At 55.8% G+C, this 26,457-nt stretch overlaps 1 protein-coding gene across 4 annotated transcripts; it reads left to right on the top strand.

The window, feature by feature from the left end:
- Window positions 1-8,051: 8,051 nt before the first annotated feature.
- Window positions 8,052-25,595, top strand: LOC105489620 (MyoD family inhibitor). Of its 4 annotated transcripts, none has more exons than XM_024795310.2 (5): window positions 8,052-8,100; window positions 9,561-9,647; window positions 17,577-17,759; window positions 20,766-20,990; window positions 24,652-25,595. In XM_024795310.2, the coding sequence occupies exons 2-5, from the start codon at window positions 9,572-9,574 to the stop codon at window positions 24,906-24,908; spliced, it is 741 nt and encodes a 246-aa protein (XP_024651078.2). In that variant the 5' UTR covers window positions 8,052-8,100; window positions 9,561-9,571; the 3' UTR covers window positions 24,909-25,595. The 4 variants fall into 4 exon arrangements, with proteins under 4 accessions (XP_024651078.2, XP_070953184.1, XP_011752891.2 ...); XM_071097083.1 differs by having other exon boundaries at window positions 8,082-8,100; window positions 17,582-17,759; window positions 24,652-25,509; XM_011754589.3 differs by lacking the exon at window positions 8,052-8,100 and adding an exon at window positions 9,258-9,475 and having other exon boundaries at window positions 17,582-17,759; window positions 24,652-25,509.
- Window positions 25,596-26,457: the final 862 nt, after the last annotated feature.

Genomic DNA, 26,457 nt, shown 5'->3' with positions numbered 1-26,457 from the left:
CCAAAAAAAAAAAGAAAGAAAGAAAAATTAGCTGGGCATGGTAGCATGCACCTGAAGTCCCAGCTACTTGGGAGGCTGAGGTGGGAGGATCACTTAAGCTTCGGAGGTTGAGGCTGCAGTGAGCTGTGATCGTGCCACTGCACTCCAGCCTGGGTGACAGGGTGAGACCCTATCTTCTCTCGACTTGAGAGAGGACAAAAGTAGTCAGGGAGAACATTTCTTTGAGCACTGGCTCAGGCATCTGTTCTAAGTATTGGAGAAAGTGTAGTAGACAAGATAGAATCCTGGGCCGGGCGCGGTGGCTCAAGCCTGTAATCCCAGCACTTTGGGAGGCCGAGACGGGCGGATCACGAGGTCAGGAGATCGAGACCATCCTGGCTAATATGGTGAAACCCCGTCTCTACTAAAAATACAAAAAACTAGCCGGGCGAGGTGGTGGGCGCCTGTAGTCCCAGCTACTCGGGAGGCTGAGGCAGGAGAATGGCGTAAACCCGGGAGGCGGAGCTTGCAGTGAGCTGAGATCCGGCCACTGCACTCCAGCCTGGGCGACAAAGCGAGACTCTGTCTCAAAAAAAAAAAAAAAAAAGATAGAATCCTGTCCTCAAGGCGATCATATTCTAGTGAGGGGAGACACAAAACACTTGGAAATTATGCACTTATTTCCAGTGTAAAGGCTGTGAAGGAGTTCGGTTGAAAGACAGTAATCTGGGGGAGGGAGGAGAGAAAGAGGCTGGGGTCTGCTTTAGCTACTACGGTGTGCTGGTTCTTTGCCTGTTGGCTCTGAGATTCATTGTTTCCCCTCTGTCTTTTGCAGGGGCTGGGAGCCTGCAAATCACACTCCTGAACTCCAGTTATGTTCAGCCAATGGGATAAAGTGGTGAGAGATGGGAAGGCATAAGGAAGGGAATAGCAGCTTTCTCTGCTTCTGGAGGTGACTTCCGCAGTGGCAGCAGCCGTGGTGGCCCTAGGGTAGGCGTTCCAGCAGCATCCCTGGGAGTGCAGGCTCCATGGTTGTGGCTCAGTGGCAGCATCCTGTCTCGGCAGTGGCAGTGGCAGCAGTGGCAGCGTCCTGTCTCAGCAGTGGCAGTGGCAGCAGTGGCAGCAGTGGCAGCATCCTGTCTCAGCAGTGGCAGTAGCAGCAGTGGCAGCAGTGGCAGCATCCTGTCTCAGCAGTGGCAGTGGCAGCAGTGGCAGCATCCTGTCTCAGCAGTGGCAGTGGCAGCAGTGGCAGCATCCTGTCTCAGCAGTGGCAGTGGCAGCAGTGGCAGCATCCTGTCTCAGCAGTGGCAGTGGCAGCAGTGGCAGCATCCTGTCTCAGCAGTGGCAGTGGCAGCAGTGGCAGCATCCTGTCTCAGCAGTGGCAGTGGCAGCAGTGGCAGCATCCTGTCTCAGCAGTGGCAGTGGCAGCAGTGGCAGCAGTGGCAGCATCCTGTCTCGGCACTGGCAGTGGCAGCAGTGGCAGCAGTGGTAGCATCCTGTCTCGGCAGTGGCAGTGCTTCCAGCTGCTCACCAGCAAGTGTGTGCTTCTGGTTCCAGCCCACGGGCAGTAGCAGCTCCCTCAACTCAGAGCATCACCTTCTCCCTTTGCTCATTCATTCTTCCAAGACATTTATAACCAATTCCCTAAATTAAACAGTCTTCTCCTTGAGGTGCCTAGACTGCCTTCTGTTTTCCTGATTGGGCTCTAATTGATATAGAAGGCAATAAATGGGATAATTAATGTGAAACTTATTTGCTGCTTCTTATTGCAAGGGCCAGAGCAGAAAGGAAACTTCAAACGCAAACTCTCAGTGATTCCCCCCTTAGTGGAAATCTGACATCATCCCACCCATCAGCTTGACTGCTTTAGGCCAGGCCACCTGTCACCCCAACCAGAGTTCATGGGCATCTTCAGAGACCAGGATACCCAAAAAACCCCACCCAACGCTCTCCCCAACTCTCCACCTCCCTCCTCACCCACAGCCCTGTCTTATTCTCTTGGCTACTAGGAAGTGCTTTCTGATCATCCGACTCAATTCACTTTCTATACTTCCCATTGATTTTGCCTTATTTATTGTCTTCAATAACATTAGATTACCCTTAAAAAAACCTACAGACTTGAGATTGGGCGCGGCTGCTCACGCCTGTAACCCCAGCACTTTGGGAGGCCGAGGTGGGCAGATCGCGAAGTCAGCAGATCAAGACCATCCTGGCTAACACGGTGAAACCCCATCTCCACTAAAACTACAAAAAAATTAGCCGGGCATGGTGGAAGGCGCCTGTAGTCCCAGCTGCTCAGGAGGCTGAGGCTGGAGAACAGCGTGAACCTGGGAGGCGGAGCTTGCAGTGAAGTGAGATCACCACTACACTCCAGCCTAGGTGACAGAGCGAGACTCCATCTCAAAAAAAAAAGTACAAAAATTAGCTGGGCATGGTGGCAGGTGCCTGTAATCCCAGCAATTGGGGAGGCTGGGGAGGCTGGGGAGGCTGAGGCAGGAGAATCGTTTGAACCCGGGAGGCAGAGGTTGCAGTGAGCCGAGATTGAGCCATTGCACTCCAGCCTGGGTGACAGGATGAGAATTCTTCTTAAAATAAAATAAAATAAAATAAAAAATAAAAAACACCTACAGACTGGAAACAGGACCACAGAGGTGGATACAATTCTCTCTTCCCATCCCCAGCACCACTCCACAGATGCCTGAGTTTCCACCCCTGGAGCAGTCCTTCCAATTAAGGCAAATAATCTTCAATGGGGCTTTCTGGGGGGTCCAGGAATCTCCCCAGCTTGTATTGGAAATGCTACATTTACTTAAGGGGGAGGTTTCTGGAGAGGGTGCTTACAGCTTTCATCAGATTGTCAAAGAAATGTGGGCTCCAGAAAAAGCTTAACCAGTAGGGTAAGGCAAGCCTGTTTGTCTAATGCATATATTCCCTCAGGAAGAGTAGCACATCATTGTCTCCATAGTGGGGTTTAGGAAGAAACATATTTACATTTACATTTATTTACATTAGATTCACTTATGCTTGCTTTTTATCTCACTTCTTTACTTTTCCACTTTGATCCAGCTTTTTCTGGGGAGTGTTATGGATTGAATCGTGTACCCCCAAAAGATATGCTGAAGTCCTGCCTCCCAGTACTTCAGAACATGACCTTATTTGGAAATAGAGTCCTTGCAGATTTAACCAGGTTAATATGATCCCTAATTCAATATGACTGGTGTCCTTATAAAAATGTGGACACACCAGGCACGGTGACTCACGCCTGTAATCCCAGCACTTTGGGAGGCCGAGGCGGGTAGATCTCCTGAGCTCAGGAGTTCAAGACCAACCTGGGCAACATGGCGAAACCCCGTATCTACTAAAAATGCAAAAGTTAGCCAGGTGTGGTGGTGCATGCTTGCAATCCCAACCGCTCAGGAGGCTGAGGTGGGAGGATCGCTTGAGCCTGGGAGGCAGAGAGGTTGCAGTGATTGGAAATCACGCCACTGCACTCCAACCTGGGCAACAGAGACCCCATCTCAAAAAAAAAAAAAAAAATGCGGACTCAGATACAGACATGTATAGAGGGACACTGATGTGAGCACACGCAGGGAGAGACAGCCGTGTGACTGGATCAATGCATCCACAAACCAAGGAGCTTCAAGGAGTGCTGGCAAGCCCCAGAAGCTAGGAGAGACAAGGAAGTCTTCTCCCCCAGAGCTGTCAAGGAGAGCACAGCCCTGCCCACAGCTTCATTTTGAACTTCTAGCCTCCAACTCTATCAGACAATAATAAATTGCTGTTAGTTTATGCCACCCAGTTTTTGGTACTTTGTCATGAGAGACCTAAGAAACTAATAGAAGGAGTTATTGCTTAGTAGTTACAGCTTCTGTTTGAGGTGGTGAAAAGCTTTGGAAGTAGACGGTAGTGCTGTTTGCACAACATTGTGATATAATTATTGCCACTGAATTGTACACTTAAAAATTGTTGAAATGGCCAGTAATCCATGCATTTTGGGAAGTTAAGGCAGGAGGATTGTTTGAGGCCAGGAGTTTGAGACCAGCCTGGACAACTAAGTGAGACTCTATCTCTACAAAAATAAAGTAAAATAAAATAAAATTAGCCAGACATGGTGGCATGCCCCTGTAGTCCCAGCTACAGCTCATTGAGACAAGGCCTCAAAATAAATAAATAAAATAAAATAAAATAAAATGTATTGGTTAATGCATATAAAAAGCTGTGAACTGTGCCTGTTGCACCGTAAGTATGATGTAAGGGTTTGTAAATAAAACTCAGGACAACAGAAATGTTGCCCTCTGAAGCTTCCCTCCCTCACCACAGGGTGAGTACTGGGGAGGGACGTGGCGGGCAAGAGTTCCCATTTGCTGACAGCCAACGACTTGGCCACATTTAAACAGGAGAACTAAAGGCTTGGAGAGTTCAAGTGATTTGCCCAACATCACACAGGGCGGTAGAAGTGACTGAGCCAGGATGCAAATTTGGTCTCCATGACACAAATCCAAGCCCCATTCTTCCCACATACCCTGCCAAGTTCCCGGTACCCCAACACAATGAGACAGAGGAGGGATGCAGAGGGCCATGTCGCTATCTTCAGCAAGCAGCTTGGGGAGGAGGGCAGCACATGGAAGAAAACATCACAGTCCTTTCTACACGCTGAAGGCCGTGACTGGGATTGGGATGAGTGCTGCGTTTGGCTTCAGAAAACATGGTCCAAGTCCCAGCTCCACCCATTACTAGTGGGCAAGTCTCTTCACATCACCTCTCTGTACCTCAGTTGCTCATCTGTAAAATGGGGATAATAACGATGCTGACTGTTGTAGGCATTAAAGGAAATAACAGGCCGGGCACAGTGGCTCAAGCCTGTAATCCCAGCACTTTGGGAGGCTGAGACGGGCGGATCACGAGGTCAGGAGATCGAGACTATCCTGGCTAATACGGTGAAACCCCGTCTCTACTAAAAAAAATACAAACAAACTGGCCGGGCGAGGTGGCAGGCGCCTGTAGTCCCAGCTACTCAGGAGGCTGAGGCAGGAGAATGGTGTAAACCCGGGAGGCGGAGCTTGCAGTGAGCTGAGATCCGGCCACTCTACTCCAGCCTGGGCGACAGAGCGAGACTCCGTCTCAAAAAAAAAAAAAAAAAAAAAAAAAAAAAGGGAAATAACAAATCTCAAAGTATCTGGCAAAGGCTCGTCATACAGAACATGCTCAACACATGACCACTGAAATTGACACACCACCATCATCCTCCATCACCAGAGGTAGCAGGGAGGGCTAGAATCAGGAATGGGGCCCAGGGCACCCTTCATCCTATTGCACACCCTTTTCTTCAGGAAGGGGGAAGGTTAGAGCCCCATTCTCTGCTCAGTGCCCATCGGGATGGGGGTAGAAAGAAAGAGCTGGGGACTCCTAATCCCTACCCAGCAGCTTCTCCTTGCCCCACACAAACACACGCCAATTTATGCATCCCTCTTCTGGGAGGGTCCCATTCTCCCAGTGTCCTGACCCCATTCTCCAGGCGCTGAGACCACAGCTGTGGTCCAGCTGCAGAAGCCAGCCCAGCAGACTGGCGCTCTGCCAGGGACCGGAAGTTGGGGAAGAGCTGTGCGTTCTGCTGGCCACTGAGGAGGGGTGGGCGCCAGAGGCTGGAGCTGGGCCAGACCTTGTGATCATGTGGAATGGACTGCAAGGGAGGAGTTGTGCACTGGCCTGCTCTACTTTGAAGGGTATTGTGAGGGGCAGAGCCCATGCAAGGCAGTTCTGTCCCCTTTGTTGCCTGGAAGGCTCTGGGGTGGAAAGTGGGGAACAAGCCCTGGAGGGCAGGAAAGAATACTGAGGTGGGAGTCTGGAAAGCTGGGATTCGGTAAGGTTTTGTCACTAACTCGCTACGTGACTTGCATTAGCTCCTTCCCCTCTCTGGCCTCTGTTTTCCAACCTGCGAAATTGGAAAATATATTGCACTCTCTGTGGCAGACACATCTCTAGGGAATACACTAGCAGACAAGCCAGTCCCTGCTCTCAGGGGCCTTTCACTCCACCAACAGATGAGCAAATACAGAATAGGCCAAGTGGTGAAAAAGTATGGGTAGAGTAATAAAATGGTGTTGGGGGCAGAGAGTGAGAAATCTGGGATGGCCTCTCTTAGAAGCTGACATAAGCAGAGGAAATGAGGAAAGGGCCCATGTGGGTATCTAGGAGATGCACATTCTGGGCAGAGGGAAGAGCAAGGGCAAAGGCCCTGAGGCAAGAAGGTGCTTGGCAAATTAACCGAAAAAAGGAAGTAGCATGGCTGGCAGGGAATAAGTAAGGGGAGATGAGGGCCAAGGCAGGTGGGGCCCAGCTTATGGAGACTGAGGGACTTTGCACTTTATTCTGAACTGATCAGCGGGCCCTGGGGAAGCTGGGCCTGGGCTTGGGTGCAGAGCCCACTTGGTACTGTGCATGTGTGTGTGTGTGTGAGTGTTGGGTGGGGAAACACCTTTGATCTCCCCTCATTTACCCTGGCTTCCTGGACAGGTCCTTCAGGAAGAGACAGTAACGGGGCCAGGACTAAGGTGAGGCATGTGAAACCTGGAGTGAATGAGGCACTTGGCTCAGGTGCAAAACTTAAGGGGGCATCAAAAATTCAGCTATTAAGATAAAACAATATTTTCCTGTAATACGTATACAAATCCAAATTAATGCCAAAAAGTCTACGATGAACAAAATGACAATATTTTAGATAAAGACAGGATCTGACCCTGAATTTGCATGATTAATTACCTTAATCCTGGTCCTGTTTCCAATAAAACTTTATTTACAAAACAAGGCAGCTGGCCCAAAGACCTGTAGTTTGCCCATTTGGTATATTAAAATATTGCCTTAAAATATTCCTTATCGGGCTGGGCACGGTGGCTCATGCCTGTAATCTCAGCACTTTGAGAGGCCAAGGCAGGCAGATCACTTGAGGTCAGGAGTTCCAGACCAGCCTGGCCAAATGGTAAAACCCCATCTCTACTAAAACTAAAAAAATTAGCCAGGTGTGGTGGCAAGCACCTGTAGTCCCAGCTGCTTTAACCTCGGAAGTGGAGATTGTAATGAGCTCAGATCTCACCACTGCACTCCAGCCTGGCCGACAGAGCAAAATCCTGCCTCCAAAAAAAAAAAAAAAAAAATTTATCTTGGCATCCCCAAAATCTTGCACACCAGGTGAGTGTCTCACTTACCTCACCCCAGTCCTGGTCCTGGGCCCCAGTGCTCATCCCTCCAGAGGCTGAGAGGCAAAGGGATTTTCCCAAAGAAGTATAGTAGTAGATAGTGGGTCTGGCATCTGAGCTCCCATGCCAGGCCTCCGGCCTGGCCATCATACCCTATCATGCTCTGAACTGGAATGTTGATTTTAATGTGTTGATTTTAAAAACTTTTTATTCGAGTATAATAGTCATACAAACAAGTGCCTGCATTATAAATGTTCAGCTTGCTGCATCCTTAGAAAATGAGCACACCTGTATAACCAGCATGTGGGATTAAATTTAAAGCATAATTTACATTTCCAACAAAATAGACATTAGTACTGGGCCAGATTCAGAGGGCTTTTGAGATCAAGCAGGCGACTTGGAACCGTAAGGCTCCAGGACTGAGCTGATGCAGAGTTTAAGGGCCCTGGATTGAGACTGAGAAAGCAGGGGGAGGGGTGCAGCACTGAGGTCTGGGGTTTGGGAGGGGGCCCTACACGCGGGAGGAAACGGAGAGAGGCGGTGAGGATTGCCTTTGGAGATGGGTGAGGCCCAGCGTGCGCGCCCAGGTAAGCAGGTAAGAATGCAGCAGCCGTCAGGCCCAGGCGCGGGCGCGTCGCGTCCGGGTGACTCAGCCCGTGCCAGGAAGGGGGAGTTGGCTCAGCCTTCCAGAGGTCCCGGACAGCAGCCGGATCCCGGCCGGCTCCTGGGGCACTAAGACAGGCCCCCGCAGCTAGCAGCCCGGCCTGGGGGGCGGAACTCTCTCTTCCCGTCCCGCCCCACCTTCCTCCGGGCCACAACCACCCCAGCCCATCGCTAGGACGTGGCCGCCGGTGCTGAAAGCGCTGCCGGCGCCGTAGGGGCCATCCCGGTCCTGGCCCCGACGGCGCCCCGAGGACCTGCGATAGCCGTAAGTAGCGACTATGGGGGCTGGGAGAGTCCCAGAAATGCGGAGCTGGGACGCCCGGCCTCCTACGTCCCAGCTCCCCACTTCTAGACCCGGCTGGACGCGGCACTAGAAAAGGTGGCCTGGTGCCGCCGCTGCCTTCCAGTGTGCTCACTGGCCCTCGTGGCGCGGAGCCCAGACGCGGCCCCTAGGCGGCCCTAGACAAGTGTGGCCGAGACGCTGTCACCCCAGGGCGCTGCCCCACCTGAGCATCATCCCACGGGTCCGCCCAGCCCCACCTGGAGAGCCGCAGGCTCCAAGGTCTTCCCCAGTCTCGGGCACCAGGTTCCGGGGTCGCGCTGAGGGCCCCTGAACCCTCTCGGATTGCCTGGCAGCGGCTCCTTCCTACCACCAGGGCTCACCATCCATACGCGCCGCCCGGCTGGCCTCACCGGGAGAGGCTCCCTCCCTCCCCTTTCTCCCCGAACCCACATCTTAGAAGCCGTCGGATTCTAGTCTGGATCCCAAAGAAGGACTGAATTCGGAGGACCTCTCTTTGCCCCCAAAGTCGGTTTTCTGACACACATTCCCACGCACAGCTGGTCGGGGCAGGAGGGTCCGGGATGCTCTGGGCTGCTGCGGCACAGGGGAGGCTGGTTGGTCACTAACCGGATTTCCCGGACAGACAACTCTGGCGGCGGGGGCGGGTGGCCTGGGAGCCCAGATCCTGGTCCCTGGCTTAGGACCCCGGGCGGAGACTGAGGGGGTGGGCAAAAGGTGACTGAGGAACTTGATCGCGCCCATCTTTGGGGCAAAGAGATTTGGAGGCCGCAGTTATTCAGACAGTTGCACCAAGTGGTTGAGGTTTCTCTCTCCTGATTTTCCAGTGACTTTTACAGACTTTGGACAGGCAAAGGAAAACGTGCAGTCCGCGGGGCTCCGGGCCTCAGAGGGCAGGGATTTGGGGAGACTGAGGCCCCGCTCCGAGAGCGCGGAGGAAGCGCGCCCAGCCTGCTTCCTGTGGGGGCTCGGGCCTCGGGCGCCCCGCGGACAGACGTGTCCGGCTCCGGGCTGGGCCAAGCCCTGCGCGGGGGAGGGGACCCGCAGAGGGGCGACTGGGAAGGCGAGGAGGGGGCGGGGAGAGGGTGGGCCAGGGAAGAGGGGAGGGGAGAGGCAGTAGGGGAGGAGCGAGAGGGGCTGGAGGGAGAGAAGGAAGAAGGAAGGGGCGAACGGCGTGAGCTGGCGCCGAAATGGGAGAAAGCAGCGAGTGAACGGGGAGGGGGCGCCAAGCGAGCACCCGGGAGCGAGCAGGACCTGGGCGGTGGCGCCCGGAGCAGGCGCACATGGCGGGCCCCGCGCGGGGATCGGACTGGAAGAGAGTGTAGCGAGGCTCGCACGAGTGAGTGGACGTGGGAGGCGCGCATCTGCGGGGAATCGCCCCCTGCCCGCCCCTGGCCCCGCCCGCTGAGCCCTGTTTTCCGCAGGTCCGGGGCCGATGTACCAGGTGAGCGGCCAGCGCTCCTCTGGCTGCGACGCGCCCCATGGAGCCCCCAGCGCAGCCCCGGGCCCAGGTAGGACGAGGAGTGGCGAGCGAAGCTGGACAGGGGCGGGTGGGCGGTTGAAGGGACCAGTTATTAGTTCTCCCCTTCGTCCCCAGACGCGGGGAGACGACTCCGGGGAGCTTGGTGGGGGTAGGGACTAAAAGTCTGGGTTTGAGGACTTGGTCCAAGGAGAGTAGGGGGCTGGGCGAGGGAGGCAGGGCCCTGAACAGAGGCTGCGGCTGTGCCAAGTTGGCTCCAAATCCCCGCAACTCCCGACACCAGACACACACACACACACACACTCCGCGGTGTCTGTCTGTCCGTCTGGGATTTGTGTCTCAACCGTTTCTGCCCAATGTGTAAATATTTGTGGGGGCCTGGTGTGGGGGAGGGGGCGTTGTCTGAATCTTTCTCTACTTCCCTTCCCCCAGCTCAACCAGAGCCCAGTGCTTCCCGAAAACTTTTGTCTGCCGCGAGCGGCTGCAGGACCGGCCCCTCCCCTCTTTCTTGCCATCCCTTCTCCCTCGCCTTCCTTCCCTCTCGTGCAGGCCAGACCCGCTACCCCTGCCCTGTGCACACACACGCACCCCAACCCAGTGTCTACAGCTCGAGTGAAATGCCCCGTCCCACGCCTGGCGCGGTCTGTAACCTACCCGCGAGTCCTGGGGGAGCCTCTCAAGCCAAGGACGGTTTGTGACTCCCTGAAGAGGTTTGGGATAGGGGCATCCCCGGCCCTGGTTCTCAGTCCCTTCTCCTCACTGGCCAGGTGCCTAAGCCGAAGCTCCCAAATGGAAGACCGGGTCAGGGAGAAGTCGGGAACCTCTGGGATGTGTTCAGGGCCAGGGGAACCGCGTGCAGGAGTGTGGACCCGGCTTTCATAATTGGAATCTCCACTGTCTTAAGTCGTTGCCTTCCTCCCCGCCAGCCCCATTCCCCCTTTCCCGTCTTTGACTCTGAATAATGAAGGTCTACTCCTGAACCTCTGACACCAACTCCCTGCCTTGCCTTGGACAAGCTCCTTCCCTTCTCTGGCCTCAGCCTCCACATGCGCTCTCGCAGCCGTCCTGCCTGCCTGTTGGAGGAGGCCCCTCTCCGCTCCCCACCTACTTGGTATGGACGCCTAGTTGTGGAGGTGGGGGGTCCTCTAAACCAGAGTGAGGACAAGTGGAAGATGTCTGGCCAACAGCCAGCACATAGATGAGGCCAATGTGTCTGCAGCCCATCTTGGCCAAGCCTCAGATTCCCTGCAGTCTCTGTGGGGCCCCTGCAGTGGGGCCTTCTGAGGGATGAGGGCCTCCAAGAACTGGACTCCTTCAGCCCAGAGGGACAGCTGGGGGCAGGGCACTTGGAAGGGTCCTTCTCTGTGTCTGGGAACCTTCCCTGTCCCACTGGGCCTCCCTCCTGCCTCCTCCCTTCCTCAGCCTCCTGCTCTCCCGTCCTCTTACTCTCTCCAGCTTTCTCCCTCCCCTTATCCATTTTCTCTGCTCTCCCTCCACTACCTCCTTCCAAGATCCCCTTCCTTGTTGAAGCCATTCTCAACGCCAGCGCAAGAGGAGAGGGCTAACTGCACAGAACCGGGGCCAGGGTGGGCAACTGGGAGGGTTAAGCCCTGGGCTGTAACTTGAGGCCCCCCAGTGCCCCAGCAGACCCCCTCCCCAGCCTGGGCTGGGCCAGACAATGCGGCTTTCATAACTCAAGGCTTTGCTCTGCCACCGCCTTGGGAGAACGAGCCTGCTGCCCAGGAAGCCCAAACCGCAGGAGACCCAGCCAAAACCCCACAGACGCCTGAATGTGAGACCAGAATCCCCCACGCTTTACTCCCTGAGTGCTGACAGAACAGCAAGGCCATGGCGCTGCCACAGGGGCCCTGCTGGCAGGACAGCCAGGGAGCAAGTCGGTCCCCTCCCTCAGCCGCCCCAGGTGCAGACAGGGCACAAGGGGACGCAGGGCAGATCTGGTAGGGGCAGGTGGCCAAGCCCCCACACCCTTGGCTCTCCTAGTGGCTTCCTCCCCACCCACCCCTGAGAGCCCCGGGAGCCTGGCTCTGTAGCCCACAGGCACATTTTTGCCCAGCACTGGGGCGCCACATTCCTGTTCATGGTTCTAAATTGAATTTCCTGGGGATTTGGAGCCTTCAGACCTAAAATAAAACCAACTTGTCCCAGCCTAACTGGCCAGCTCAGGCCCTCTTTAGTTCTCAGCTTGGTGGCCTGGGACTGTGACCATTGGATTCACACTCACCATGTGTGTATCAAAGGAGTCCACCCTCTCTGACTTTCTTGGGGGTCAGGTCCAGATGCCACCCCTAGCCTTCAGCCCTTTCTTTCTCTTTCCCCTGACAGGGGCATTCCAAACTCCAGAAAGTACTCCCCAGTAGGCATTTACCAAGTCCCCCCTGGGGATGCAGAGATGAGTACGGACACCACTCCAAGGGAGTGAGTTGGGAGGGCTGTAGTCTGGTTGGGAAGCCAGGACTTCACTAACAAATTATAATTAACAAGAGGGGACACTGGAACTAAGTTCTCAGCAACTGGGTCAGAGAAAGCTGTCTAGAGGAAGAGGTGAAGTTCGAGCTTGGTCCAGGATGAGTTGGGTTTGGAGAGTGGGAGGGATAGGACCTTCTGGTCAACAGGAACAATATAAGCATGGGTGGACTGGTCAGAAGATCCGGCAATGGCCCACACCATGGAGAGGCCAGTCTGCCTGGAACACAGGATCCTGGTACATTGATAGATTGAAGGTCCAGACTGAGGCTTTGAATGCCAAGTCAAAGAAAGACTGAAGTATGGGGTTCCAGCCACCACTCTCTGACCATATGAGGTTCTGGCCTTCCCTCTCCAGAGATGATCAGAGTTCCAAGAGGGAAGCCCAAATCCACGGTCCACAAAGACAGTGACGAGAGCTAAACTTAAGGCACCAGGCAGTGGAGCTCTGGAATAGGCCTCTCTCCACACCAGCCAGGGATGTTTGGCTGGCACTCCCATGGGCACTGTCTAGGCTTGAACCCATCCCACCTGAAAGAGGTTCCCCCCACTCCCTGTTTGTCCAGGACCACCCCTCAACTTGGTGGACAGCAGGCAGAGAGAGCCCACAGAGTCCTTGCTGAGGGTGTGAGTCTCAGCCTTTCCTCTTGGGCTCATGCATTTAAACATGACTCCCACTCCCTTCTGGGGCCGGCTGTCTTTCCAGAGCTCCAGGCATTTACCAGAATCTTCTCCCGCGTCAGGAATGGGAGCGTGTTGAAGCAAAGGGGCTGTTGCCTTTCCCTATCTCCCCTTTGTAGATAGCCACCCTTGAGAGGAGGGGTACAGGGCTGTGGGCTTCTGCTCGGAGATGCCACCAGCATGTGTGGCACCCAGTGCAGATTAGAAAAAGGTGCCCCCTTGGTCAGATGGAACAGGTGTGCAGTTGGGTGAGCAGATGGCACCTACTAGGAGGGCGAGGACTTCAGCCCCATCCACTCACTCCCTTGGCAGGCACCTTCTGCAGAACATGAATTGCACATCCACACAGGGGGCCTCCTTCGCCTTTGCCGGCCACCCCCTTGCCTCCTGCCCACCCCACACTTCCACCCTCCAGAAGTTTCTCCCCTGTGTGTGGCTGGACAGCGGTGTCTCTTGGTTACAGAATGGAAAACTGGGCTCTCTGCCCCTCTGCTCCATCTGTTCCAAGCAGGAGCTGCTTCTCAGTCCACACCTAGGGGTCTGGGCCACCCGGGCAGTGTCTCCTCTGCAGACCAGGTCTTCCTGCAGCTGCTTCTTCCTTTTCCTTCTGCTTCCCTGTCTCTGGATACTTGGCACAGCTCCCTCTTCTGCCCTCAGTGCTGGTTTGCTGGGTCCCCGCTGCAGCCCCTCCTGGCTTCGGAGTTTCTCTGTCCCTCCGTGTGTCTCCAGGTCAGGATCATTGGACTTGGTTTTCTTTCCTTCCTCATTTTTCCTCCATGGTCTGATGCCTGGTAGGCTTCCTGCAGAATGGGCCTCCTCAGGCCTCAGTCTGCACTCTATAATTTCCTGTTCCCACTAGATCCAAGGTCACCAGCCCTGTAGGTGACTGTCAGGCGAGGCTGCCCAGAGAGCGGAGATGCTTTGGGTAAGGCGGGTGGAGATGTGAACTCCAGGCTCCTTAAACCCTCTTCCTCACCTTCCTCCCTCTCTAACACTGTGGGGAGGAGGGGGAGCAGGGCAGGGAGCAGAAGTCCAGGCTCTCTCTACCATAGGAGTCACAGTGTCACCTCTCTGAGTCCTAGTGACCTCAGCAGGAAGCCTGGGAAGTGACCGGAAGGCCTGTCATGCCCCAGCTATCATTCTAGGCTTCCCGGCCTCAACACCACCCCGGAGCATGTGGCTTCCTTGCTCACACTGTAGCGGCTCACTCAGGGGTCTTGATTCCTGCTGCTCTTCTCAAAACTCCCCCTCTGTGCTGCTGATTGGTCAAGACTCAGTGTGAGTATTGCCTGCCCCAGGACGCCTGCTAGCCACACTCACCCATCTGGGCTAGGTGCCCGTCTTCTGTGCTTCCAGCATTCTTCCAGATGCCCCACTGTAACTCTTGCACCTCTGTGTGTGTAAGAGCCACCAGCCCACCCCTCCCCTGACCGAGAACTCCAAGGCAGTGAGCTGGTCTTTCTCACTCGGGTATACCCAGTGCTTGTCATATTGCTGGGTGCTTCACAGGTATTTAATAAATGTTAAACCACACAGCACAGGAAGGAAGGAAGGAAGGAGGGAGGGAGGGAGGGAGGGAGGGAGGTCAGAAGCCGAACTACTTATTAAAAAAAAAAAAAGAAAGAGAAAGGAGAGAGGAAGGAAAGAAGAGAGGAAGGGAAGGAGGGACGGGGGGAAGAGTAGTAGGGCTGTGAGTGAAAGGCTTGAGAACAACCCCCAGTGAGCATTTTCTTTCCTCCTTGAAACCCTGTGGCAGGAGCATTAGGACCACCCTTTCCTTTTTTTTTCCTTTTCTTTTTTTGAGACAGAGTCTTGCTCTGTCGCCCAGGCTGGAGTGCAGTGGCGCGATCTCGGCTTACTACAAGCTCTGCCTCCCGGGTTCACGCCATTCTCTTGCCTCCGCCTCCTGAGTAGCTGGGACTACAGGCGCTCGCCACTGCGCCCAGCTAATTTTTTTGTATTTTTAGTAGAGATGGGGTTTCACCGTGTTAGCCAGGATGGTCTCGATCTCCTGACCTCGTGATCCGCCCACCTCGGCCTCCCAAAGTGCTGGGATTACAGGTGTGAGCCACCGCGCCCGGCGTTGGACCACCCTTTCCACACAAAGTCACCCAACTCTGATAACTTGCCAGGCTGGTGACTGGTGAATGCAGGGCTTGGATCTTCCGCTCCTCACTCAGGTCTTTCTGTCTCATTACACCCTGTGGGAGAGTCAGGTTCCCCAGTTCAGGGCCCAGGGCCATGGCAAGATGCCTCTGGGGGCCAGGGTCCGGAGCTAGGCAGGCCCCTGGTTTCCTGGAACTTAGGACTCTGAGCCTCCCTTTTCATGGCAACTTGGTCTTAGCCCTCAAGAGCCATATCTGAGCTGGTGTAGACCAGGCTCAGGACTAGGAGAGGCACCATCTAGCACCAGCATCTTCGCTTGCCTGCTCCCCCTTGTCCAAATCCTCTGATCGCCCAAAACCCATTTGATTTCTCAATAATTAACCCAGCTGTGTGGGGAGCTCTCAACAGGCCCAAAGAGCAGATGGAGCTGGAAGGAACCCACCCCTGCCTCCCTGGAGCCATGGGCCCCGGGAAAGGTTCCCAGACAATAACTCTCCTGCCCTGCACGACTCCCAGGAGCGCCAGCCCTCCCTCCCCGTCGCCCCAGCTCCTGTCTCCAGGCAAGGCCTGTGATTTTTCCCCGGGCAGGTGAGAGCATGCCTGCTGGGCCTGCCGCTCTCTGTGCTTCCCACGTGGGGCCTCTGCGGCGTCCATTCCCCTGGCTGTGGGGGACCAGACCCCTTGGAACAAGGATTCCCAAGGGGTGTCTGAGGGTCATGGCCACAGAGGGCTGTGCTCTGGGCCCAGGGAGGCAGCTGGGCCACAGGATCTTCCTCTCAACATGCTTCCAACTCCCATCCCCCAGGCCTGCATGCCCAAGCCTCCACTGATCCCTCTAATTACCTCCCTCCTCTCTTCTTTCATCTCTCATCTCCCTCTCTTTGCCTCTCTGTCCCCCCCACCCCCTGCCCCGCTCTCTCCCTGTCTGTGTCAGCCCCTCACTGTTCTCTGTGATTGATTCCATTTCAATTCCCAACACTACCCTGTGCTTCTGTGTCTCTGTCTCTGCATGTGTCTCTTTCTGGGTCTCTCTGTGGGGTGTGTACTCTCTGGGCTTCCCTGCTGTTTCTCCTCATCTCCCCATCTCCCTGTGTCTTCCTCTGTGTCACCCTGCCTCTCCCTGTGTCCCCCTCTGTGTCACCCTGCCTCTCCCTGTGTCCCCCTCTGTGTCACCCTGCCTCTCCCTGTGTCCCCCTCTGTGTCACTTTGCCTCTCCCTGTGTCCCCCTCTGTGTCACCCTGCCTCTCCCTGTGTCCCCCTCTGTGTCACCCTGCCTCTCCCTGTGTCCCCCTCTGTGTCACTTTGCCTCTCCCTGTGTCCCCCTCTGTGTCACTTTGCCTCTCCCTGTGTCCCCCTCTGTGTCACCCTGCCTCTCCCTGTGTCCCCCTCTGTGTCACCCTGCCTCTCCCTGTGTCCCCCTCTGTGTCACCCTGCCTCTCCCTGTGTCCCCCTCTGTGTCACCCTGCCTCTCCCTGTGTCCCCCTCTGTGTCACTTTGCCTCTCCCTGTGTCCCCCTCTGTGTCACCCTGCCTCTCCCTGTGTCCCTCTCTGTGTCACCCTGCCTCTCCCTGTGCTCTTTTGGCCTCTGCATCTCTGAGTCTCTTGTTTCTGTGTCTCCTTGCTCCTTCTCCCAACATGATATGTGGGGAGGGGGCAGGTGGAAGGCCACCCTCTTGAGACCCCTGTCCTTCCAACTAACTGCATAGGCTGAGGTCTGATGAGAGGCCCAGGCTGCACCCTACACCCTTACATTGCCACAGCCTGGGCCTGCCCCGACCCCTGGCCGAGTATGTGGAAGCTCGGACCCCTTTCTTCCTCCCTCCCTCACCTCCCATCCCCCATCCCTTTTTTCCCCTGAGCCTAGGGGCCCTAGTCCTGCAGGCTGGGGAGCTGTGGGTTTGAAGATTGCTCCATTTCTGCTCCTGCCGCCCCTGCACAGAGCCACTATAATTACATGTGGCTGCGGTTCACCTCTTCCCCAGTGCTCTGGCCGGCTCCTTGTCCCCCTCCTGACTGTAGCCCCTCCCTGCTCCTCACCCCCAGGTTCCTCTGACTCCTCTGCCATCATCTTCTCTGACCCAGTTTCTCCCCTATCTCCCTCCACGCTCTGTATCACACAGTGCTACCTTCTCTGTCACCTCTGCCCCTGCTCCATCTCTATCTTTCTCTCCATTACTGACTTTTGCGCTATTGCTGCGTCTCGCTCCCGTCCCAGGCTGTCTGTCATTGGGTCACTATGGATCTCTCTTCCGTGCCCAATCTCTTGCAGTCCGATGCTCTATCTCCCTTTACCTCTACCTCTCACTGTCCCTTTATTCTCCCTGTCACTCTCAATGCCTGTCCCTATCTCTCCATCTCTGACCATCCGTCTGTTCTCCCCTGTGTTGTGTTTCTGCCTCCTCTCCCTACTTCTCTTTATACTCTGCCATCTCTGCCCCTCCCGACACCACATGCACACGTGCACACACTCAAATGCATGCACACCCTTGCTCACTCCCAGATTGTGGTTTGGGAGCTTTCTATTTTGGAGCCTGGTGCTGTTGTCAGATAGAGTAAGGGCTGGGTAACTGGTGCAAGCAGACAAAGAATGAGGGTTCAGTGGGCATGCTGGGCTGTGGGGCGGGGCCCACGGCTGGGCAAACAGGAAGGCCTCAGGAAAATGAACCTCAGTCATCTGCTTTTTTCCTAGCCCAGACCCTATCCCTCCTTCCTGGGCTGGAGGTAGTAACAGGATCCACTCACCCTGCGGAGGCAGCGCCACAGGAGGGCTCCCTGGAGGAGGCGGCAACCCCCATGCCCCAAGGCAATGGCCCTGGCATCCCCCAGGCCCTGGACAGCACTGACCTCGATGTCCCCACAGAAGCTGTGACATGTGAGTCCTAGGGGGCCAGGACGTTGGATGGCAACATGTAGGGGTTGCACTAGGGAACTCAACGCAAATTGGTTGGCAAAAGTGGGTACACCCAGTTGGCCAGAACCTTGAGGGTTGTAGCACGGGCAGCAGAAAGGGGAAGGGCACTGTCACTATGCTTTCTGTCAAGGGGAGGAGCTCCATTGCAAAGTGACTCAGAAGCAGGGAGTGTGGGCAGGCTCCAGGCAAAATGGCTCAGGACGGAGAGCATGCGGCTGCCTGGAGAGAGGCACCCCCGGCCTCAGGAAGAGATCCGCGGGGCTGAGGTCAGGCGGGCAACCAGAGCCTGATGCAGCTCCATCCTTCTGGGAATCAAGGGTAAAAGGAAGAAGCCCCCAGTTGCTCTGGGGTGAAAGGAACAAAATTCAGCTCCATTCCCAGGCCTGGCTCGAGTTCTCCGAGGAGGTTCTGGGAGGGCGAGAATTTTCCACCTTCACCCTCAAGAACAGGAGAAGCAACAGCTGGGATCATTTTATAATTAACAAAGATTTGCCCACATCCATAGACACATTTTTACTTTCCAACTTTCTTTCCCTGAGTGGGCTCGCTTGCCCTCCTAATCAGCCTGTAGTGAGGCAGCAGGATGGCTACTGTCAAGTCCATTTTACAGATGAGGAAACAGGCACAGAGAGCTGCCCACCCTGGTCCCAAGCTGGGAAACTCAGGTCTCCTGGCCCAGCACTCTTTGCAGTGCCTGCCTGCATGCCCAGCTGGCATGGCTGAGCTGGGAGCCTCCTCCAGCCAGGGCATCTGGGGCTAAACCGGACTCCCTGGAAGTCAGGGTTACTAATCCCGCTGTGCACGGCCCTCGGTCTCCTCCAGCACACCCACCAGCAGAATTGAGAGAAAGAGGTCAGCGCCGTGGCCTGGAGGAGCCTGGTGGGAATGGGACAGACGCTCCTGTGTCTGTGAGCCCTGAGTGTTTGCTCTGTGACTCAGCCCCCACGGCCATGGCCACAGGCAAGCTCTGTGTCTGTCCACATCTCGCAGATCCCTCAGCTCACCACACACTCCCGCCCTCTGGTCACTGTGCCCATGTTTAGGCAGAAGGGCAAGGGGCACCGAAGCTGGCCGAGGGCTCAGCCCAGTCACCCAGTGTGGCGCCAAGAGGTAGGGGCCAGATGATTCAGGCCTGGCCACTTCCCATAGCCTTAACCCTGTTTACCCAGATGCAGGCACCAGCCACACCTCTTGCTGGAGGCTCCCAGCATGGAGTGTCTCCAGACCCTGCCCTCCACCCTCCCCCTGACCCCCCACCTTGTCCTCAGCTCCTTTCTCCCAATCTTCATGCCCTCCCTGCTTCACTTCCCAGCTATAGGACCTCTGGCAAGTTTTCCCCTCTCTGGGCCTCTGTTTTCTCATCTGTGAAATGGGGCCAGTAGTAGATCTATTGTGATGCCTAAAGAAGCTACTCCACCTGAAGCTTCTAGCACTGTGCCTGGTACATAATACCTACCTGAAACATGCACGCCACCAGTTATGAGGGTAGTGATTGGTGTGATAGCAGCAGCTTATTCCTCAGTCGCTTGTCTCCCAGCCTCTGCCCCTTTGCAGGCCTCTGCCCTCTGAGCCCCAGCTCCTAATCTCTAAGCTCATCCCATCTCTGACACTTGCTAGCTGTGTGACCTTGGGCAACTTACTGTTCCTCTACCTGTCCGGGACTCAGTTTCCTCATCAGTAAAAGGCTAGCGATACTGAGGGGATCCGTGAGCAGCAAGTATTTAGAAGGGCTGGCGTGCAGGAAGCACGCAGCATGCAATGTCGTGACTGCTGCCATCGCTGGAAGACCCAGCCTCTTCAGCCAAGGGAGGCACCGAAGCCACCTTCCCCTCTGCTTGGGCTCCAGGGCCCCCAAGACATCTCCCTCCTACACAATTCACACACACACAGACCAGGCCTGAGGGAGATGGGGATCCAGACCCTGGCTTCTGAGGGACTGAAGTGCCCCACCTTTACAGAGAGTCCTTGGGGCCACAGGGTCCTACCCAGGAGTCAGGACCCCTGCACAGCTGAGGGGCCCCAGAGCTCTCAGTGACCCCTCCTCAGTCCCTCCTCACTCCCCGCACCATGCACACCTCCCCTCATCTCTTGAGAACAGAACTGAGCCAGCTGGTTCTCACCCAGAACTGGACATCCCTGAGCGAGGAGCAGAAAGGAACTCGGGGTTTGGGGGGTCTCCAGGGTCACCTTGCTTGCACGCCATTGATGAAGCTGAAGTTTGGTCCCTCAGCCTGCAGTGGGGACCCAGGGGTCCTGGCTTCAGGGGTCTCCTCACTGCCCTTCCTCTTGCCTTCTTCCCTCCCTCCTCTCCCAGACCTCAAGGGCCCCTCCCCAGACTCTCTGCCAGCTGACCATAGAGGCAGGATGGGGTTGGGGGTGCGGAGGACAGAGGCTTAAGTGGAGGCACCAGGAGGAAGGAGCAGGAGGTAGAGGGGCTACAGTGAGGAGCCCCTGGATTCCAGAGCCAGGCGTTCGTCTCCAAACAGATGTTTCCAATAAATCACCCAGTGCGCCAAGGGCAGTAACAGCTGGGGGCTTGGCAGAGGCCGAGGTGAAGATTAACTGCTTCACTGCTGTGCTCCCGACCCCAGCCAAACCACCCCTCTTCCCCAGCACCGCCACTGCCACCACTCTGCCAAAACTCCAGGATGGCAAGAGCAGGAGAATGGACTTTGTGTGAGGAACAAAGGAGGGGTCCAGGGCTCTGAGCCTCTGCCCTTATACGTCTGTTATTTCTGGACTGAGCACTGAACTGAGAGTCAGGAGCTAGGCCCAACTCAATTTCATGGCGTGGCTCTGGACTAGTCATTTCTTCTCTCTGGGCCTCAGTTTCCCCATCTGCAGGATACAGGTCTGGCTGGGTGCTTTGGGTGTAGGTAAGAATGAAGCAGGCAGGATTCAAGCATAGCTCTGGGGGCTGAATGACCCCCACCCTTTTCCCATCACCCTTTCTCTTCATCTCTCCAGGCCAGCCTCAGGGGAACCCCTTGGGCTGTACCCCACTACTGCCGAATGGCTCTGGCCACCCCTCAGAGGTGGGCAGCACCAGACGGGCAGGGAATGGTGCCCTGGGTGGCCCCAAGGCCCACCGGAAGTTGCAGACACACGCATCTCTCGCCAGCCAGGGCAGCAAGAAGAGTAAGAGCAGCACCAAATCCACCGCCTCCCAGATCCCCCTCCAGGCCCAGGAAGGTAAGCACCCCGTCCCATCTCTCCCTGGGAGAGGCCTCCAAAGCCAGGTTCCTCGAAGCAGGACGCACGGGCGCACAGGAGCACCTTCACCAGGCTCCTGCTCAGAAGTGCAGGATCTCAGCCTCCTTCCATGCCTACTGGATTGGAATCTCTGATGGAGCTTAACAAGCCCTGTAATTAAGCCTGTAATCCCAGCACTTTGGGAGGCCGAGGCAGGTGGATCACCTGAGGTCAGGAGTTTGAGACCAGCCTTGCCAACATGGTGAAACCCTTTCTCTACTAAAAATACAAAAAAAATAGCCGGGCATGGAAGCTGACGCATGATCAAATCTTAGAACCTTGCAGAGTACACCTGTTGGGTAAAGGTGTACCTGCCTTCTCAAAGCCACCTCCCCACCACCCCCCAAACCCCTCCCCATCCCTGCTTTCCCAGAGTTACTGTGACAAGGAACGGAGCCACCTGGGTTGATCCATCTTAAGCCACTCTTTCTGGAAACAGAAATTTTCTGTTTAGGGAGGAAAAAAGAACATGTAGCAGAATAAAACGGTGCCGGGGCAGGGCTGCAAGGTGCAGTGGGAGGTCAGAGGATCCAGACACCCAGCCAGCTGATGCGCCTGCAACACAAAGATCCTCTGCAGGGCCACGGGGGCAGCCAGTCCCTCCTCACCAGCCATCAACTGAGCGTGGCTAACAGCTGCCTGAGCTCAGTGATGGCCTGACCTTTACCTCAGAATGTTCCTGTGATTCCTGTTCGTGTGAAGGGACTCTGGCCTGGGCATCTGCAAAACACATTTGCACGTAACATGCTCAGAAACCTTCCAACTCCACAGATTCTGCCCAATAGTCTTTTTTTTTTTTTTGAGACGGAGTCTCACTCTGTCATCCAGGCTGGAGTGCAGTGTGCAGTGGCGCGATCTCGGCTCATTGCAACCTCCTCCTCTCAGGTTCAATTGATTCTTCTGTCTCAGCCTCCTGAGTAGCCAGGACTACAGGCATGTCCCACCATGCCCGGCTAATTTTTGTATTTTAGTAGAGACGGGGTTTCACCATACTGGCCAACTTGCTATTGAACTCCTGACCTCAGGTGATCCACCCGCCTCGGCCTCCCAAAGTGCTGGGATTACTGGCGTGAGCCACTGAGTCCGGTCCCAACAGTCTTATTTACGAAGGAGCCATTTATTCATTTAAAATGTCCTGGCTGGGCGCGGTGGCTCACGCCTGTAATCCCAGCGCTTTGGGAGGCCGAGGCGGGTGGATCACCTGAGGTCAGGAGTTTGAGACCAGCCTTGCCAACATGGTGAAACCCTTTCTCTACTAAAAATACAAAAAAAAAAAAAGAAAAAAATAGCCAGGCATGGTGGTGGGCGCCTGTAATTCCAGCTACTCGGGAGGCGGAGGTTGCAGTGAGCCAAGATCGCACCATTGCACTCCAGCCTGGGCAACAAGAGCAAAACTTCGTCTCAAAGAAAAAAATCAAATGAAATGTCCTAGGCACCTGCTACGTGCTGGATACCCGGTTCATAACCTCATAAAGCTCTCATAGAGACGTAGATAGATAATCGCCATATGATGTGTTAAGTGCAGTGATAAACTCACACAGAGGATTATGCAAACACAGGGAGATCACTCACACCAGCCCAGAAATCTGGGGAGGGAATCCTGGGAAGGCTTGGAGGCGATGTCTGAGCATGCCTTAAAAGACCAGAAGGAGGCTCCAGCCAGGAGAGCACAGAGCTGAGAAATGGCCAGTGTGGCTGGAGGGTGAACTGCCAAAGGTGAAACTCCTGGCAGGCAGGGGTCCTGGGAGATCCTTACCAACCAGGCAGTGAACCTAGACTATCTGGAAAGCAGTAGGGAGCCACTGAAGGGTTTACACAAGGAGGTGACCTCGTTAGATTTACATTTGAAGATAACGACCCTATCCAGTTTGGAGAGAGATCAGAAGACCCTAGTCCCTCCACACAGGCATGCGGGAGAACAGGATGAGACCCTCCACAGCATAGTGAGCCTCCCAGAGGGCCCCCGGCCAGGAGAGTTGCGCGCTGTGCCCCAGGGCCTGGCCCCAGCACACGGAGGGCTGCAGGACATGGGCTCTAGGGCCAGCAGCCTGGATTCAAGCCCCAGCTCCACCACCTCCCAGCTGGTGCCCAGCGCAGCTTCATGCATTTCTATTCACTGAGCACCTCTATGTGCCAGGTGCTGTTCTAGGGACTTGTAATCTTTCAGTGAACAAAATGGACAAAGATACCTGCCCTGCTGGAGTTTATATATCCGGTAGGAGGAGCTGACAGTGAATATGAGGAAACCGTGTAGCACAGTGGGAGGCGACGTCCTCTGGGGGATGAAGAAGACAGTCAGGTAGGGCGGGCAGGGAGTGTGAGGCAGAGCCAGCCGGTGGCAGCACTGAAGCGGGTGGTGGAAGGCCTCGATGAGAGGTGGCATTTGGGCAAAGAAGGAGATGAGGGAGTCAGCTGAGCATGTGCCTGTGGCAAGGTTGTTCCAGGCAGAGGAATCAGTGCCTGCATGGCCAGGGAGCAGCCAGGAGGCTGGCATGGCCACAGCAGACCGATCCGGAGGAGAAGAGTGGGAGAAGAGAACTAAGAGGGCACAGGGATCAGACCACAGGGGGCCTCAGAGGCCACCTCAAAGACTTCAGCTTTTATCACAAGTGACATGTGAACCATGGGAGGGGTCTGAGCAGAGGAGGGCCAGGATCCAGCAGATATTTCTAAAGGATCCCTCTGGCTGGCTGCGGTGTGGAGCGGAGATGCCGGGGGGCGGTGGTCAAAACCAGGGAGTGGGGACACCAGTGAGCAGGCTGTTGAAGGTGTCCAGGTGAGAGATGAACCAGGTGGTAGGATTTTGGGTGTAGACTTAATTTCTATCTCTCTCTCTCTCTCTCTTTTTTTTTTTTTTTTTTTGAGACAGAGTCTAGCTCTTGTTGCCCAGGCTAGAGTGCAATGGTGTGATCTCGGCTCACTGCAGCCTCCACCTCCTGGGTTCAAGCAATTCTCCTGCCTCAGCCTCCCAAGTAGCTGGGATTATAGGCGCATGCCACCACGCCCAGCTAATTTTTTGTATTTTTAATAGAAATGGGATTTTGCCATGTTGGCCAGGCTGTTCTCGAACTCCTAACCTCAGGTGATCCGCCCACCTCGGCCTCCCAAAGTGCTGGGATTACAGGCGTGAGCCACTGGGCCCAGCCGACTTCTCTTAACCTCAGTCTCTTCATCTGTAGAGTGGGGCTAGTACTAGCCCCTGCCTCATAAAGTCGTTGGAGGCCTAAATGAATCTAATTCATGCACAGCACTCAGAACAGTGCCTAGAACATGAATCACTCCATATGTTGGTTAAATAAATAAACAGAGGGTGGCTAAGAGCAAGGATGATCCAGACTGCCTGGGCTGGACCCCTGCTCTGATGTGCTTAACTGTCTGTGCCTCGGGGTCATCACCTAGAAAATGGAGCTGTGGGGACAGATACGTGAGCTTCATGGATGCCGAGTGCTTGGCATGGGCAAGGGCACAGTGAGCACTCAGCGTCCCTGCCGCTGCCGCTGCCGCTGCCGCTGCTGCTGGGCCCCACACCCCCCGGCTATTTCAACACACGCCCACCCCTCCCCTCTCTCACCCCTCCCCGTCTCCACCGCCCACCCCGCAGACTGCTGTGTCCACTGCATCCTGTCCTGCCTGTTCTGCGAGTTCCTGACGCTGTGCAACATCGTCCTGGACTGCGCCACCTGCGGCTCCTGCAGCTCAGAGGACTCGTGCCTCTGCTGCTGCTGCTGCGGCTCCGGTGAGTGTGCTGACTGCGACCTGCCCTGCGACCTGGACTGTGGCATCCTGGATGCCTGCTGCGAGTCCGCGGACTGCCTGGAGATCTGCATGGAGTGCTGTGGGCTCTGCTTCTCCTCGTGAGCCTCTGTCGGGGGCTGGGCCAGCCAGGCACCCCTGCAGATTCCAGCAGGGTCCCTCTGGGGCCAGGCCCGGGACTGTCACACAAGGCTTGAGAAGCCCCCTCTCCCTGGTCCTCTCCCACTCATCCATGTCCTCTTAGAACCCCAGCCTTGAAAATGGTGAGGGGGACACTTGGAGAGGCCACCTCCTCAGCCGTGGGTGGTGGGCCCATGGTAGAGAAGCCTGAACTCTTTACTGGGTTACCAGGGACATACATTACCAAGGACCTGACAGGACAACCTAGGGGCAGGGCTGGGGTGGGGGCCGCAGAGGGCAACCAGGGCTGCGGAACACTGTGAAAGTTACTTTGGGGAGGGCGGGCCTGTGGGGCTGAGGCTCTCTACCTCTCCCTGCTCCTGGTGCCCGCCTCTCTCCTCCACCGCCTCTCTCCTCCACCCTGGGGCTTAGAGGACAGCAAAATGTGAAAAGAGACGCCCCACCCACCTTCGGCCAGCCCTCTCCAGTCTCCTTTCCTGGGCTTTTGTGGGGGCCTAACCCACGCAGTGACCCCAGAGGGCAGGGCTAGGTGAGAGCCTGGGGTGGGGCGGGAGGGGAACAGTATGGAAAAAGACTGGAAGGGGAAAGGGAGGGAAGGGAGGGAGGGTCTGTTCTATTTGTTGCTGTAAATAAAGATATTTGTCCATCTCAGATTTCCTCAGGACTCATGACTAATTGCCATGGACCCTGACTCTCAAAAGCAAACGCCCCCTACCACCGCTAAAAAGCACCCACATGGACAAGGCTGCCCTGCCCTCTGGGGGCCCTGCCTCTTCTGCTTTTCTTACCCCAGAAACTGCCCTGCCCTTCACGTTCCCCTCCCTTCTTCATGTTTCCCACTAAGGGAAGAAGGTTAAGGGGGTACCGTCTCCCACCGTTATTTCCCTGTTCCCACCAAAGGGAGGGGAAGCCCAGAGAGGGAAGAGTTAACCCTGGCATGGAATTAATTAACAGCAGATGTGTTCGGGTTTTGATTAATTAATCTCCTGCTGACTCCAGCTTCTCCAGCTCTTCCCCATGAAGTCCCTCCAAGGTGTAGGTGACGCTCCAAGGTGTAGGTGACGCCCATGTCAGTGCCAGAGGGGTGCCTGGGAGGGAGCTACTCTAGGCCTGGGGCAGCCCAAGCTTGCCCTTGGGCTTCACTGGAGGCCCAGTGGGGGTCACACACCCATCCTCAGGCATCCCCCTATTGCCAGGGGTCTGAGAAAGAAGGAAGCCTTGTCAGGACTGCAGGGGCCCCTACAGCCATCTGTGGGGCGGCCTTGGTGTGCAGAGGGAGGGGCCTGAGAAGCAATGGCAGCTATGAGGACCTCAGGGCCTCACTGGGGGCAGCTGGACCCCGATGTAGGGGGCCAGCTGGACCAGCACCCTCGACACACATCCTGGACCTGGAGGAGGCCAGGAGAGGTCCAAGGGGCATGAGAGGCTCTGAGACAGTTAGGGCAACTTGGAGGACATTCAGCTGATGAAGGCCTTGAGACGGGGGCCCCAGGGGTATTGGTGGGCACTGCTT

Source organism: Macaca nemestrina, chromosome 5 (genome assembly GCF_043159975.1).
Source record: "Macaca nemestrina isolate mMacNem1 chromosome 5, mMacNem.hap1, whole genome shotgun sequence".
NCBI classification, from domain to species: domain Eukaryota; kingdom Metazoa; phylum Chordata; class Mammalia; order Primates; family Cercopithecidae; genus Macaca; species Macaca nemestrina.
Note: the sequence above shows the minus strand (reverse complement) of the source record. Positions and strands in the feature narration are given on the sequence as shown.

Bases quoted from the DNA above. Each gene is read 5' to 3' on its own strand.
- LOC105489620 (XM_024795310.2), top strand. From the start codon at position 9,572: ATGTACCAGGTGAGCGGCCAGCGCTCCTCTGGCTGCGACGCGCCCCAT. The intron at 9,648-17,576 runs GTAGGACGAGGA...CTTTTTTCCTAG, and splicing joins CAGCGCAGCCCCGGGCCCAG to CCCAGACCCTATCCCTCCTT. The intron at 17,760-20,765 runs GTGAGTCCTAGG...TCATCTCTCCAG, and splicing joins CCCCACAGAAGCTGTGACAT to GCCAGCCTCAGGGGAACCCC.